We start from the raw sequence: 12,722 nt of genomic DNA, 5'->3' as shown, positions 1-12,722 counted from the left end.
CTGTACCACTGTACCACTATACTTGGCTGTAAACTGCAGCCCGCTCCTTAATAAACTAGGCATTTCTTTAAAAGAATTGTCATGTATTTCTACCACTCTTGGGGCTATTATAAAGTCGTTTTAAAGTAACAGTACCAGGACACATGTGTCTACGTTGGCTCACTTTCACTATTCTGCAGAACTAATTTCCTAGTTTCCCACGAGGTTACTGACACATTATTTCAGTTGCTGATGGTGCTCAGGTGCCAGGCAGCTGGATTGTTTAAAGCAGCTGCAGTGTTTGCTGGAATTAGGCCTTCTCGAGTGTTAATAGCCTGCAGGTCATCAGGTTTCAGTTTAGAAAACATTGCAACTGTTTCTTTGCTCTTGAGTGATGTGACTAAACTGAGCTAGCAGCGCCCCACCCCCACGCACCAGGAACTGTGGGCGAGTTTGATGGGGCTGAGGGCATCTGCCTAAGGAGGGCTGCCTGTAAGACCTTAAGTCCATTCCAGAGAAAGTCTGTTCAAGGACCGCAGTAGGTAATCGGAGCTGCCTTCCCTATGTACATCATGACTTTCATTCTGATTTTGTTTGAGACACAAACAGATGGAAAGCACACCTTCAGAAAGCAGCCTTTCTTTCCTTCGGACTTCTTTCTGTGCAGCTCATTTCACCCTTTCACTTTCCTTCTGTCTGCCTTTCTGTAGATCTGATTCTCATTGTTAACTTCTGTGGTAAGACGGTAGGCACTACAGTCATTGGACTGTGAGGAGCTGTAATGATAACAGGCTAAGGTTTTCAATGAACTGCCTGCCAGCTTGGAAAAACTTAATTACAGGCTCCGAATGAGAGTTTAGCATTTTCGAAATTGAAATGTTCTAATATCCTGCAAATCACTAGCTAAAAGTTTAAGGAAAGTTTCTATGTGCTGTGGCCTTCATTTGTTTCAAATATATTTAAAAACTGCAGGACAGGCGTGGCCTCTGTGGCCTCCACACCTGCTGCTGACTCAGTCCTGCAGCTTAGGCCAAGGAGCTCTCCTTTCTTTCTCCGCCCCTGAAGCTCTGCTGCTTGTTTGTCAGGGCTCAGAGTAAGTTCCAGTTTAGACTTCCCAGCCCGACGTGTCTGTCTGTCTGTCATCTTTGGTGATGTGCCTGCTCAGTTCCCAGCAGCTTGTCCTGTGCCCACGTCCACTGACTTTCCTTCCCTTACTGGAATAGGCCCTGCAGGGAGAGGGGACTGTTGCTGTTTTATACCTTGTTGCCTCTCTCAAGAAGCCCTGTACTGGGCTTTGTAACCCCAGTACTGGGGAGATAGAAGTTGAAGGACATTTACAAGTTCCAGGCTCCCCCTAAAATAAAAACAGCACACACTGAAACAAATTAAGTTTCCTGCTTGCACCCCTCCCTAAGCCTAAGCCGGAGGAAGAACAAGGCTTTATTGATGGTTTTCTCTGGGTCAGTAGATTGCTTGAGATTTTTTTCCTCTGGCATAATAGTTCTGGCTCTGGAGGTAATCAGTCTGTCAGAGTTGAGTAGTTCCTGTTTTAAAGCCTGACATCACCCCAAGGCCCAGCACTTAAGTAACTGGTTTTTCAGGTTTGTAGTATCTTAGTGGCCACAAATTCCCTGGACCTGCCGGATGCTTGGATATGGATGCTTTGGGGTGGAATGGGGGAGGGGTGGAGGTCTGATTGGACTCCAGACCTAAGGTTAAGTGAGTTCTTGTCTATGAGCTGCTGGTGCTGCCTGGGGAGTGGACTCTCTAGCTAGGGAGGGAGCAGTGCGTGGTGGCTTTGGGAACTTCTCTGGGTACTTACTTGAGGCCCCACTCAAAGAGCCAAATGGGAATGGGAGGGAGTTGGCTTACTTCCCTGCTTCTGGGTAAGCTTATCCCAGCAAGTCTGATTTAGCCTTTCAAGAAACTTATCCACTCTCTTCCTTTTCTCTTTTTACTATTGCTGCGGAAATGAATTCCAGGGAAGAGTAGAGGATGGAGAATAATTTACTTGGGGCAGAGTGAACAAGCCTCACTGATTTTATTCCAGCTGTTGGGGCTCTCGATGGCTCTTGTCCTGCAGAGCTCTGTAGTGAATCAGCCTGCAGTAGATCTGCCTCACTGTGGGCGGATGACAGTGCTTAGCGTGGCTGTTATGCCAGTTCAGGTCCAAACTGCAGTCTGTACCAGAAGCAGGCCTGCTTTATACATTACTACTAATTTTTTTTTTTCCGGAGCTGAGGACCGAACCCAGGGCCTTGCACTTGCTAGGCAAGCGCTCTACCACTGAGCTAAATCCCCAACCCCTTACAACTAATTTCTTAAAACAAAAGAAAACCACAGTACTGGGGATGGAGCTCAGCTGGTAGAGTGCTTGCCTAATGTTCAACTAAGCCTGGGTTGGTCCTCTGACCAAGTAAGTCTATGTGTAGGGGTGTAAGTCTGTAACCTCAACACTCAGGAGGTGGAGGCAGGGGCATCAGAAGTTTTTACCTGTTTCAAAGAGGTTAAAAAGCTTGAGAAGTCCATGGACGGACTGGAGAGGAGGCCCAGCAGTCACCCTGGCTGCTGTTTTAGGAGACCTAGGTTTGATTCCTAGCACTCCCTGGAACCTTAAGTTCCAGAAGGGCTGACATCTTCTGGACTCCTTGGGCATTGTACATAGGCGGCTCACAATAGACATGTTGGCAAAACATCCATACACATAAAATAATGACAACTGAAAGCAAACTAAAGTAACAGTCATTTGGGTCTTCAGCACTCTGGGGCCACTGGACCAGTCCCACTTCGCACAGTATATTCTAGTATCTGCTTAATGGAGTTGATGTTCTTAGAACAACAAGGGTGGGCTTGTGTGGTCTTCCTAGCCAGCTGGCACTGCTTTTCAAAAGTTTCTGCTCCGTTTGACTTGGTATTTTTGGTTAATGGGAGTAACTTCTTATTTGTAGTAGTCGAAGCAGATATGGCTAGAATGCCCGACTAGAGAGAAGTTAGTTATTGTCAGATCAATAACAGTGACAAACTTGTTTGCTTTCTTTCTTTCTAGTTACACATGGGAAGCTGTTGATTCCAAAAATAATGCAGTTTATAAAATCAACCCCTGTGGACATGTGGATAATCCCAGGTGTGGGCCGACAAGTGCTGTCTGTATGTGTGACCTAAAGTCAGAAAACTGCCGGTCAGTGGGTAAGTAGAGCGCCTGTTACGTGAGCATGCCCTGTGATACAGCTGTGCACACGGTTGCATGTTTAGGGTACAGTAACTAATGCAGCGTCTGACAGGACATCTTCAGCAGAGCATTCTGGCTCTCTGCCTCGTGGCTTCAGGAGTCGGATGGGCATTGACGGAGCTGCCTGCCTGGTGCTTGTGAGGCATGGGCGCTGGGAAGAGGATTAGGCGCTGTGCCTGCAGAGCCACCTCTCCAGCCCTAGGCATTTTAGGGTACCCTTTTTAAAAAGTAAAAGCAGGCTGCGCTTTCACTGAAAGCCCCCAACCTCTTCTACATCCAGCATTTATAATAGTTAAAATGGTAAAAGACAACTTAGGGCAGGCAAGATGCTCAGTGGTTAGGAACATTATCGTTCTCCCAGTGGACCTGAGTTTTGTTCTTTCCCAGCATCTATGTTGGATGGCTTACAACTGTCTGTATCAGCTTCAGGTGTTTTAAACACCCTCTCTGGTTTCCACTGGCTACCACATGCAGGTGACACATACATACAAACTGGAAGAAAATTTATAAGTTTAATTTGATTTTTCAATTTGAATGTCCACTATGAGATGACATAAGGTAATTTCCATGTAGTAAGTAGCATGCAGACAGTAATTAGGAAGGCTTATAGGGTGGGGAAGATGTTTTCTACCTGTATGGCTCTTCTTTCTCTCCCTTTTCTGAAATTTCTTATTTTATATGGATGAATGCTTGCTTTCATGTATGTCTGTGTACCACACGTGTGCCTAGTGCCCTTGGAATTCAGAAGAGAGCATTCAGTCGTTGGGATTGTCATTTGGGTTCTGGCAACTGAACGCCAGCCCTCTCCAAGAACAAGTGATCTTAGCCACTGAGTCATCTTTCCAGCCCATAATTGCCTTAAATTGTCCTCCCCCTCACCTCCGTTCCCTTTGTACCTCATGATCTCTTGGTGGAAGGAGCCGCTGGTGCTGTGGCCTTAGTCAAGGACAGTTGTTGGACCCAAGCCCTTCCTCTCTTTGGTTGAGTCATTCTTGAGTGTTCCTTTTGAGGGTCAGGACCCCTTGGTGGGAAACAGCCCTGCCAGGTCCCACTGAGGTGGGTCAAAGCAGATGTCCTCAGGAGGGGAGGATACTGGGTCTTGGATGTCTGTGGTCAGTTTTGCCCAGGGAGAGGGAATAGTGAAGTTTGATCATGATTAACAGATTAATCTGGGAAAGAGCTGCAGGTAGCCATAGTAGGTTCTGAGTTAGGTCAATGGTACAGTCGTCTAGTCTCATTCTTGACCTACACAGCAACACTGCTGAGAGAGAAATGAGTTCTCTCTCCTGCCGATGACTGCATTCTTTGTCACTTTAAAAAGTGTTTCTTTTAAAAGGGGGTCCCTTATTACTTCAAATTTGATTATAATCATCTTTTTGCCATTAAAATCAGGAGCATTTAAAATATCAAGTGGCTATTTATCCATATCTAGAAATTAAGTTTGCTAAAAATGGACTAGCTTTCCAGTAATTATATTAAAAGGGAGATCAAAAATAGGCAGAGAAAAATAGGCAAACTCATGTTTACAGTAATTATGCCATGGCTTTAGAAGAGCAGCACATTAGTAAATGGTTCACATTTAAATCACATTTGTGGTTTCACAGTTTTGACAGAAAAACAGCTCTTACCTCAATGGGACTAAGAGACAGTTTATTATGGAGCTAAATGTGAATGACCAGGGCCTGGGAAGATGGTGACGATATTAACCTCAGGTTGTCCATTTCCATGTGGAGGCAGTAAATCAAGGCAATAGAGGAAAAAAGCTGGGGTGAGCACATCAGAGAAGCAGGTTGCAGCAGATGGCCTCATGCCATCTGATAACTCCCCGGCCCAACCACTGCTGGGCAATAGGGCTTTCTCAAGTTAGTAACATCCAACGGTTAGGTGTGATGCAGAGGTGGACAAGGAATGCTTTTGGTTTTTTTGGGTGTGTGTGTGTGTGTGTGTTTGTGTGTGTGTGTGTGTGTTAGTTATGTGTGTGTATATGTTGGTGCTGAGGCTAAATATAGCCTCCAAAGAAAATTATAACTAGGCTGTGGGATAGGCAGCACTGCACACTCTCCACAATCATAGGTCAGTTTATGGGGAGAGAGTCTTTCCAGGAATTTATGATTGCAGTTGTCCCTGTTGGCATAGCACCACAATCATGCTGGGGTGGGGTGGGTGTTGTGGAGGGTGGAGCTGGGTAGGGCATGCCCTATTATTTATTGAATGTTAGGAGCCCAGGAAGGCCCATTTCAGAATTTGATATAGATGAGGCCGAGCTGTGGGCAGGAGGAGCACATAGCTAATCAGAGCCATTAAGAAATACTGGACTCTATGAGAACGTGTGTAACTGTATCTACCTGATGGAGTGGGTAAAGAAGAGACAATGGATGTGGATAACCAAGATTTACTTACTGACCTCATGGTTCCCTCCGGGCAGTTAGTTGTTTGTGCTCCATAAACCATCTGACCTAAATTTTAAGTGATTAGAAGTGAAAATGGGACTCTGGAAAGAATTGCTATAATTAGCAGAATACAAATATTGTTTTTATTCTAAGTTAAGTGTGCTCTAGGACATCTTGGTGGGCCTTGTAAGAAGTGAGGTAAGAATACTCAATCAAGACTTGGGGGCTGGAGAGATGACTCAGTGGTTAAGAGCACTGACTGCTCTTCCAGAGGTCCTGAGTTCAATTCCCAGCAACCACATGGTGGCTCACAACCACCTGTAATGGGATCTGATGCCCTCTTCTGGTGTGCATGAAGACAGCTACAGTGTACTCATATATAATAAATAAACGAATGAATGAATGCTCAGACTCCATCTTGAGAGGCTGAGATTGCTTATTGAGACAGAGAATGAAGGTTAACTGCCCTTGAGGGGGCTGAGGGAAATCCACACCACATGCACATACCTACACAGAGCTGTCAGGAAGTTACAGCTGTTCTGTGGTTAACTCGGAGCAGGGCGAGCTGTGTTTTCTATACCAGCATATTGGTTTTTGCAGGTGGAGGGATGGTGAGGCTGGTTTATCTCCCAGTATAGCCTGACTCAATTCCTCATGGCCTGAGGGTACTACCCAATGTCCTGACTCAGAGGCAAAGGGAAAACGTTTCTCCTTTCTTCTAGGCCTTAGAATCTAGAGGTTTGGGACCTGTGATGGTCTCAAAGGTGGTGGGGGCACATTGACCTTCCAGGTTGAATAAGGGCTGCTACCCTTTGGCCATGAAGAGTTTGTGACCCTCTTGGCAATAAAAACTCAGAGCCTTTGGAGGAACTTGGTTAGACAGCTGAAAAGGCAAGGACCAAAGAGTAAAGCTGCAAAACTGAACAGTTGGGCCCGCCACATGGTCCCCAAATAGTCCAGGTATCTGAGGGTCCCCCCCAACCCCACCCCAATAATTGTTTAGCCTTTTCCCCTGCTGGGCTGAATGGTTTCTGTGAACCAGCAGTCAGTCTTCCCCAAGAAGGCACAGATGCTCCCTTTTTCGGCAGTCATTACATCTAGTGCCCTGCTCTTCTGCAGGGTTATTGAAGCAGGGCGTGCATTTGATTTTGTAAGGTGTCTGACTATACTTTGCTGTACTGGGGACAACTTAAGTCTCATCAGTCCCTTTGCCTTGGGAGCCAGGTTTGTTTCTGGTCCTGAATTCAGTTGATCTCCCCAGCAGTCCCAGCCAGGGTCCTCCTAAAGCAGGGTTTATTTGTTCATGGCTGGTGTGTCTTAGGTTGAATGCCTACCCTAGTATAAGTCATTTGGCTGACCCCAGACAAGTCCAGGAACCCTTCCCCAGCCCTGGATCATACACAGCAAAAGATGGCTAGAATTTGCCAGTGGTAGTATTTCTATGAGAGGAGTGTTGATATTAATTAAGGGGTGACTGTCCTTGTGGTGTCTCTGTCTTGGTTTTTGTGCTCACAGGAATAGAAATGATTTTGTTTCTAGAGACAATTGTGAAGTTTGGAGGGGCCGTTTGCCCCATGGATGTATAAGCCCAGTTTGAAATTGTGGGTACCCCACATGGAAGATTTTTCTGGGCAACTCCCAAATTATGCCATCCTTATGACACCCCCTTCCTGTATGGGACACAATTCCTTGTCCCTTTGTGGGTGACTGTCTGTGCTCCTGGGCTAGGAAAATCAACACAGCAGTATTTGAAGAGGGATCAGTAGGTGCCTCCCCATCCACCCACCCACCCACCCATCCATCCTCATGTTTTCTAGGTGGTCATATTATGGCCCATGAGAGGTACTGACCCAGGGTTCAGTACCAGTGGAATGAAACAATTGCAGGGCTCTTGCTGAGGGCATAATTGATCGGGATCTAGGAACTGGGTGGCCCACAGGAGAATAAGGCTATCAAGTTAATTTGGTAATTGCTAAGTCACAGGAGGGTAGAAGTGGAAGACGCTCCAGACAGGAAGGTCAACAGGGGGTTTCAGGCATTGGGGACAGGCCTGGGCCTGAGAGGCAGAGAAACCCAGACTCTATAGTGTTGTAGACGATATGCTCATCTGGACCGGAGTAAAGGAAGGGCTGGAATATTCCTTGAACCCAAAGGATATCAAGTATTTCTGGAAAAGCTGGGGTGGTCTGTACTGGGCCCAGGGCCAGCTATAGGTCTTTCTGTATGGTATCCAGAACTATGAATGTACTCAGGGGCCATATAGATATGTGGAAAGTGGGTGCACAAAGTTGACAATTATTCCTCAGTGATTGATAGGAACTGGGAAGCCTGTGTATTATGAGCTTAGAGGTGGGGCTTAGGGGTATGGGATGCAACTCTGGGAGAACCTTCTTGAGCCTGGAAAGGTAGTCAGGGGTTAACATTTAATTTTGTGGTGGTAGGGGCAAATAAAATGACTTTTTGGGGACCTGCCATTTATGTGTAAGGGAGGAGTAGGATAGATTTGAGACATTTGGATATCAGGGAAAGGGGCACTGGGTAAGGGAGAGGGTAGGATAGTGTCTTACTCTAGGTTTCTCTTGCTGTGATCAAACACCTTGACCAAAAAGCAAGTTGGGGAGAAAAGGGCTTATTTGGTTTACACTTTCACATCATAGTTCAAGCACGGCAGGGACCTGGAGGCAGGAGCTGATGCAGAAGCCATGGAGGGATGCTGCTTACTGGCTTGCTACCCCTGGCTTGCTCAGCTTGCTTTCTTATAGATCCCAGGACTACAGACCAATCCAGAGATGGCACCCACAATGGGCTAGGCCCTTCCCGGTTGATCACTAATTGAGAAAATGCCTTATAGCTGGATTTCATGGAGGTATTTCCTCAATTGAGACTCCTCCTTCTCTAGTGATTCTAGCTTGTGTCTAGGTGACACAAAACCAGCCAGTATAACAGGGGAGGTGGAAACAATGTCCTGATTGATTTACCAGGGTTTTTGGACCGGGTGCTAAGAACTACTAGGCTCTTAGTGACTGAGAATAGGAGTGTTGTGATGAGAACTGGTGGGTTGTTAAAAGAGCTGTTGTAGTATTCTCTCAGTGATAGCCTTAAGACCGTAGTGGGTGGTGCAGCTCATGGGTGGTGGGAGTGAGAGGATAATAATTGGTCTCGGTGACAAACGCAGAGGGTCTCTCCAGGTTATAAAAATGGGACCATTATGGTTGTATATCAGACTAGACTAGAGGCAATGGGTGGGCCCAGCCATAGTGAGAAATGTCACTGGGAGGTCGAGGGTAAGGGTATGACTGTACAGATCGATCTTCCATTAACCCCATTGTCTGCAACTCAGACAGGCCTTGGGTTAAAAGCACTCTTTAGTGCAATTGGCCAACTTAATTGCATCGAATACAACAATGTATGGTCTCTCGCCCAGATTTGTGCTGAACCCTAGCACAACTCTTCCCTAGAAATGCGCTCTGAGGGTCGAATCCTTTGAACCCTCCCTTGTACAGCATGTGGCACCTTCATGCGCCCTTGAGCACAGCCTGGGAAGTGCAGAGCCCTCTGAACCCTCCTCTACCCTCCTGTCCCCTAGTGGGGCATCTTCACTTGCTTGGCCAATGAGGAACCCTAATCTTGCGTAGCAGCGTGGACCCTCACACATAGCCAAGATAGCTCCAACCCCTCTGAACCCTGCCCTTCTTTCCTGCAACGCGGCACTTTTGAGCGCGCCCCTCCTGTAACGCGGTACTTTTGAGTGTGCCCCTTCTGCAACGCGCGGTCCTGATCATAGAACCCTTCGAATCCTCCCTTTGTGCAGCTCTGTACCCCTTAGGATAACTCGGAAACCTCTGAACCTTCCCTTCTCCTCCCCTCCCCTCCCCTCCGCACTCAACCACCGGAATCGCGCTAAAATCCTCCGAACCCTCGGGCGACGCGGCATCCTGGCTCGCGCAGTGCCGCTGGAATCGCGCGCTAAAATTCTCCGAACCTTTGAGCAGCGCGGCACCCTGGCTCACAGTGCCGCGGAACCTTCTGAACCCTCCGAACCCTCCCTTCTTGTAGCTTTGCACCCTCAGGATAGCTCGGAACCCTCTAAACCTTCCCTTCCCCTCCTCTCTCGCCACACGGCACAACCAGAATCACAGCACAACAGAAATCGCACTAAAATCCTCCGAACCTTTGGGCAGCGGCACCCTGGCTCGCGTAGTGCCGCGGAATCCTCAGAAACCCGCTTGCCCGCAAACACGGATTGTGCAGAAATCCTCCGGACCCCCGTTTCCCCACAGTAGCGTGGTGCAGCCCGGAGTAGAACCCCCTCCCCTCTTTCGCAGCGTGGCACACTAGTGCTGTGGATCGCCAGTAACCCTCTGGAGCCCTACCCTTGCGTGCAGCAGGCAGGCGCGCAGGACCCTCCCCTCCCTTCTCCTCTTGCTGACGCGGCATGGCGGCTGCGCGGCTCTTGACCGGCCCTCGTGTAGTTTGGAACCCTCGTGAGCTGCGGGGCAACCGAGTGCTGAGTCCTCATGCAGCTCGGAAACCTTCACCCTAGCGCTGAACCACGCGCGGGGGAACCTTTGCGCAGCCTGGAACTCTTAGCTGGAGCCCTCGAGCTGCCGGATCGTGTGGAATCCTCACCTCGCGTGGAGTCCTCCGCTCCCGTGAAGCTCTCCCTTCGCGGAATCATCCTTTCGTGCGTGGAATTCTCCCCTCGCATGGAATCCTACCCTCAAGTACAGAATCCTCCCCTCGCGTTGCCCCTCACGCGCGGAACCCTAGCTTACCTCGGCTCTCCAGGATGTCTGCGTGGTTACTGGCGGTGCTGTGCTTCCTGCTGCCCGCTAGAGCAAGGAGGGATAGATATAACGTTGGAGCCTCGGCAGGGGGTGGAGATTATTAAGTTCCGCCCCAACTGTGTCACTTAATTCCCCCTCTGCTCAGCCCAACCTCGTCAGCCAGTCTAGGGCTCCTCCTCTTGCTCCAGCCTGGAGCCTGTGCTTTTGATGGCCTTACAGCCCTGGAAGTGTTTCTATAAATTGCCTGCTGAGCTGGTTGGGAAGATTTGAAGGAATACCAGAGAGACCAGATATTTCAGGCAGACTTGAGTAGCAGATATTATGGTTATGTATGATGTTTTTAAGCACTTGTCTGATGAGTAGCCCTTGCTTGCCTTGAACTCGCACAGAGAGATACACTTCTCTTAGTCTCTCCACTGCTTGAATGCAAAATAGGCAGTGCCATTCCCGTGGAGGTTTTCATGCCCCCCAAGCCACCAAAAAGATAGTTTTACAGGAGATAAGCAGGCAGTTCTCTTCAACAGTTGCCAGTATTGGTTCAAAATTTGAGACTCTTACAGTTTATTTTAGGCATATTTAAGCAATGCACAATTTGAAAAAAATTCTCTGGTTTAATTAACTTAATCCTATCTGTACAATAAATCTTTACTTATAACTACATTGAATCTTTTGTGAGGTTCAAGTGAAGTCTTCCATACAGATATGGTTCTATAGATTAAGGAAGAAGGCTCACGGGAAATGTCTGGGGCAGCTGCTGTGGCCTGGCTATACAGAGATAGCACAGAGGTCACCAGGCTATTAACCACCCCTGCTCCCAGCCTTCTGGGCTGGAAACAGGTTATCTCCTCTCCCTTTGAAGAGACAACCCTGCATGTTTAACATTCCTGGCTTGCCTAGTGCTTATCTGTGAGAGAGGAGCCTACGTGCCTGTAGGTTTGTTCATTGTGTGTTCATTCTTCTCCTCTCCAAACAGGTGACTCACTTTTGAGAAGTTCAGCCAAATCACTCCTGGAATTTAACACCACTACGGGCTGCCAGCCTTCAGAGCACAGAATCCAGACTAGCATTACATTTCTGTGTGGGAAGACCCTGGTGAGTGGGGCCCTTTTCAAGCTCTGTATTAGGAACATTCTCCCCCTCTGGTGTTCTTGTTAGAGGAATTCTGATCCTGGAGGAATAAATGACTAAATTTCTCCCTCTTCTTCTCGCTCCCCCTCTTCTTCCCCTTCCCCCTCTTCTTCCTCCTTTTCCTCTTCTTCCCCCCTCCCTCTTCCCCCTCTCCCTTTTCCTCCCACTCCTTCCCCCTCCACATACACAATTTACCTTCACATCACAGTACCATCCAGAACCACCGACTAAATCTTAAAGCCGGTTAGAATTGGAGTGAAACTTGAGTTAGGATGAATGTTAATTTTAGACCAACCTATAACCACACTATTGTGCAAATTGAGATCTTAAAATCTATTTGTGGCAGCATGAACCATGGAGGGCATGTTGCAGAGCAAGCTAGCTGCCGATTTACTTCTGTTGATTGTTCTTAAGAACTTGGTGTTCACTGTAGGAGAAACGGGACTTGGAGGTGAACACCTTGGTCTTCCTCATGGGTTAGGTAGAAATTAATTATTGCCGTGCAGGGTTTACCTAGAGTTGACTGGTGTGGTTGCCAGAGGGGCTGTCTGGGGTGGGGTCTGGTGAGTCTCCCCAGGCTCGATGCTCACGGGCTCCTCAGGGACCTCCGTACAGGATGTGTGAAGTCATACTTTCTGGCTCTGAGTCTGCTTTTTTTTGGTTCAGAGACCATTTGGCTCTTGAGAAGAAGGCGAACGATAATTTCCCATGAGTTTACTCTGCTTGTGGAATTGGGGCAGCTGGGCAGTCAGTTAGACAGGATGTCTGGAGACTCTCATCTCCCAACTTTTGTGTTTGAGGGATGTTCTTGGTAACCTTGTTGAAGTAAGGCAGCTATGTTTCCTCTTGTTGCACTGGTATTTTCAGCGGATTTTACAGTGTTTTAAATTTAAAAACAAAATTGTATTATTGAGTGGTATGTTAACAATCTTTTTTTTTTAAATAGGGAACTCCTGAATTTGTAACTGCCACAGACTGTGTGCATTACTTCGAATGGAGGACTACTGCAGCCTGCAAGAAAGACATATTTAAAGCTGATAAGGAGGTAATGGCGTTTGAGACTATTTGGTCATGAGATCTACTCTGGAGAGCTTGAAAGACAGAAAGGGTGTGGATTGTGATGGAGAGGGGGAGGGGAGGATTTTAGAGGAGCTGGGAGAAGGAAAGGTTTGAATTAGTATAGTCTCGTGAGGTAATGTTTGTTTTTGT

At 47.6% G+C, this 12,722-nt stretch overlaps 1 protein-coding gene across 1 annotated transcript in view; it reads left to right on the top strand.

The window, feature by feature from the left end:
• Positions 1 to 12,722, top strand: part of Igf2r (insulin like growth factor 2 receptor) — an 88,057-nt gene that overhangs the window by 18,885 nt on the left and 56,450 nt on the right. Inside the window, exons 2-4 of the mRNA XM_032894713.1 lie at positions 3,026 to 3,165; positions 11,359 to 11,477; positions 12,460 to 12,558. Of these exons, the coding sequence (XP_032750604.1) occupies positions 3,026 to 3,165; positions 11,359 to 11,477; positions 12,460 to 12,558 (358 nt within the window). The remainder of the gene's footprint in view (positions 1 to 3,025; positions 3,166 to 11,358; positions 11,478 to 12,459; positions 12,559 to 12,722) is intronic.

This window comes from Rattus rattus, chromosome 2 (genome assembly GCF_011064425.1).
Source record: "Rattus rattus isolate New Zealand chromosome 2, Rrattus_CSIRO_v1, whole genome shotgun sequence".
Classification (NCBI taxonomy): domain Eukaryota; kingdom Metazoa; phylum Chordata; class Mammalia; order Rodentia; family Muridae; genus Rattus; species Rattus rattus.
This window is presented reverse-complemented; position numbering and strand designations above follow the sequence as displayed.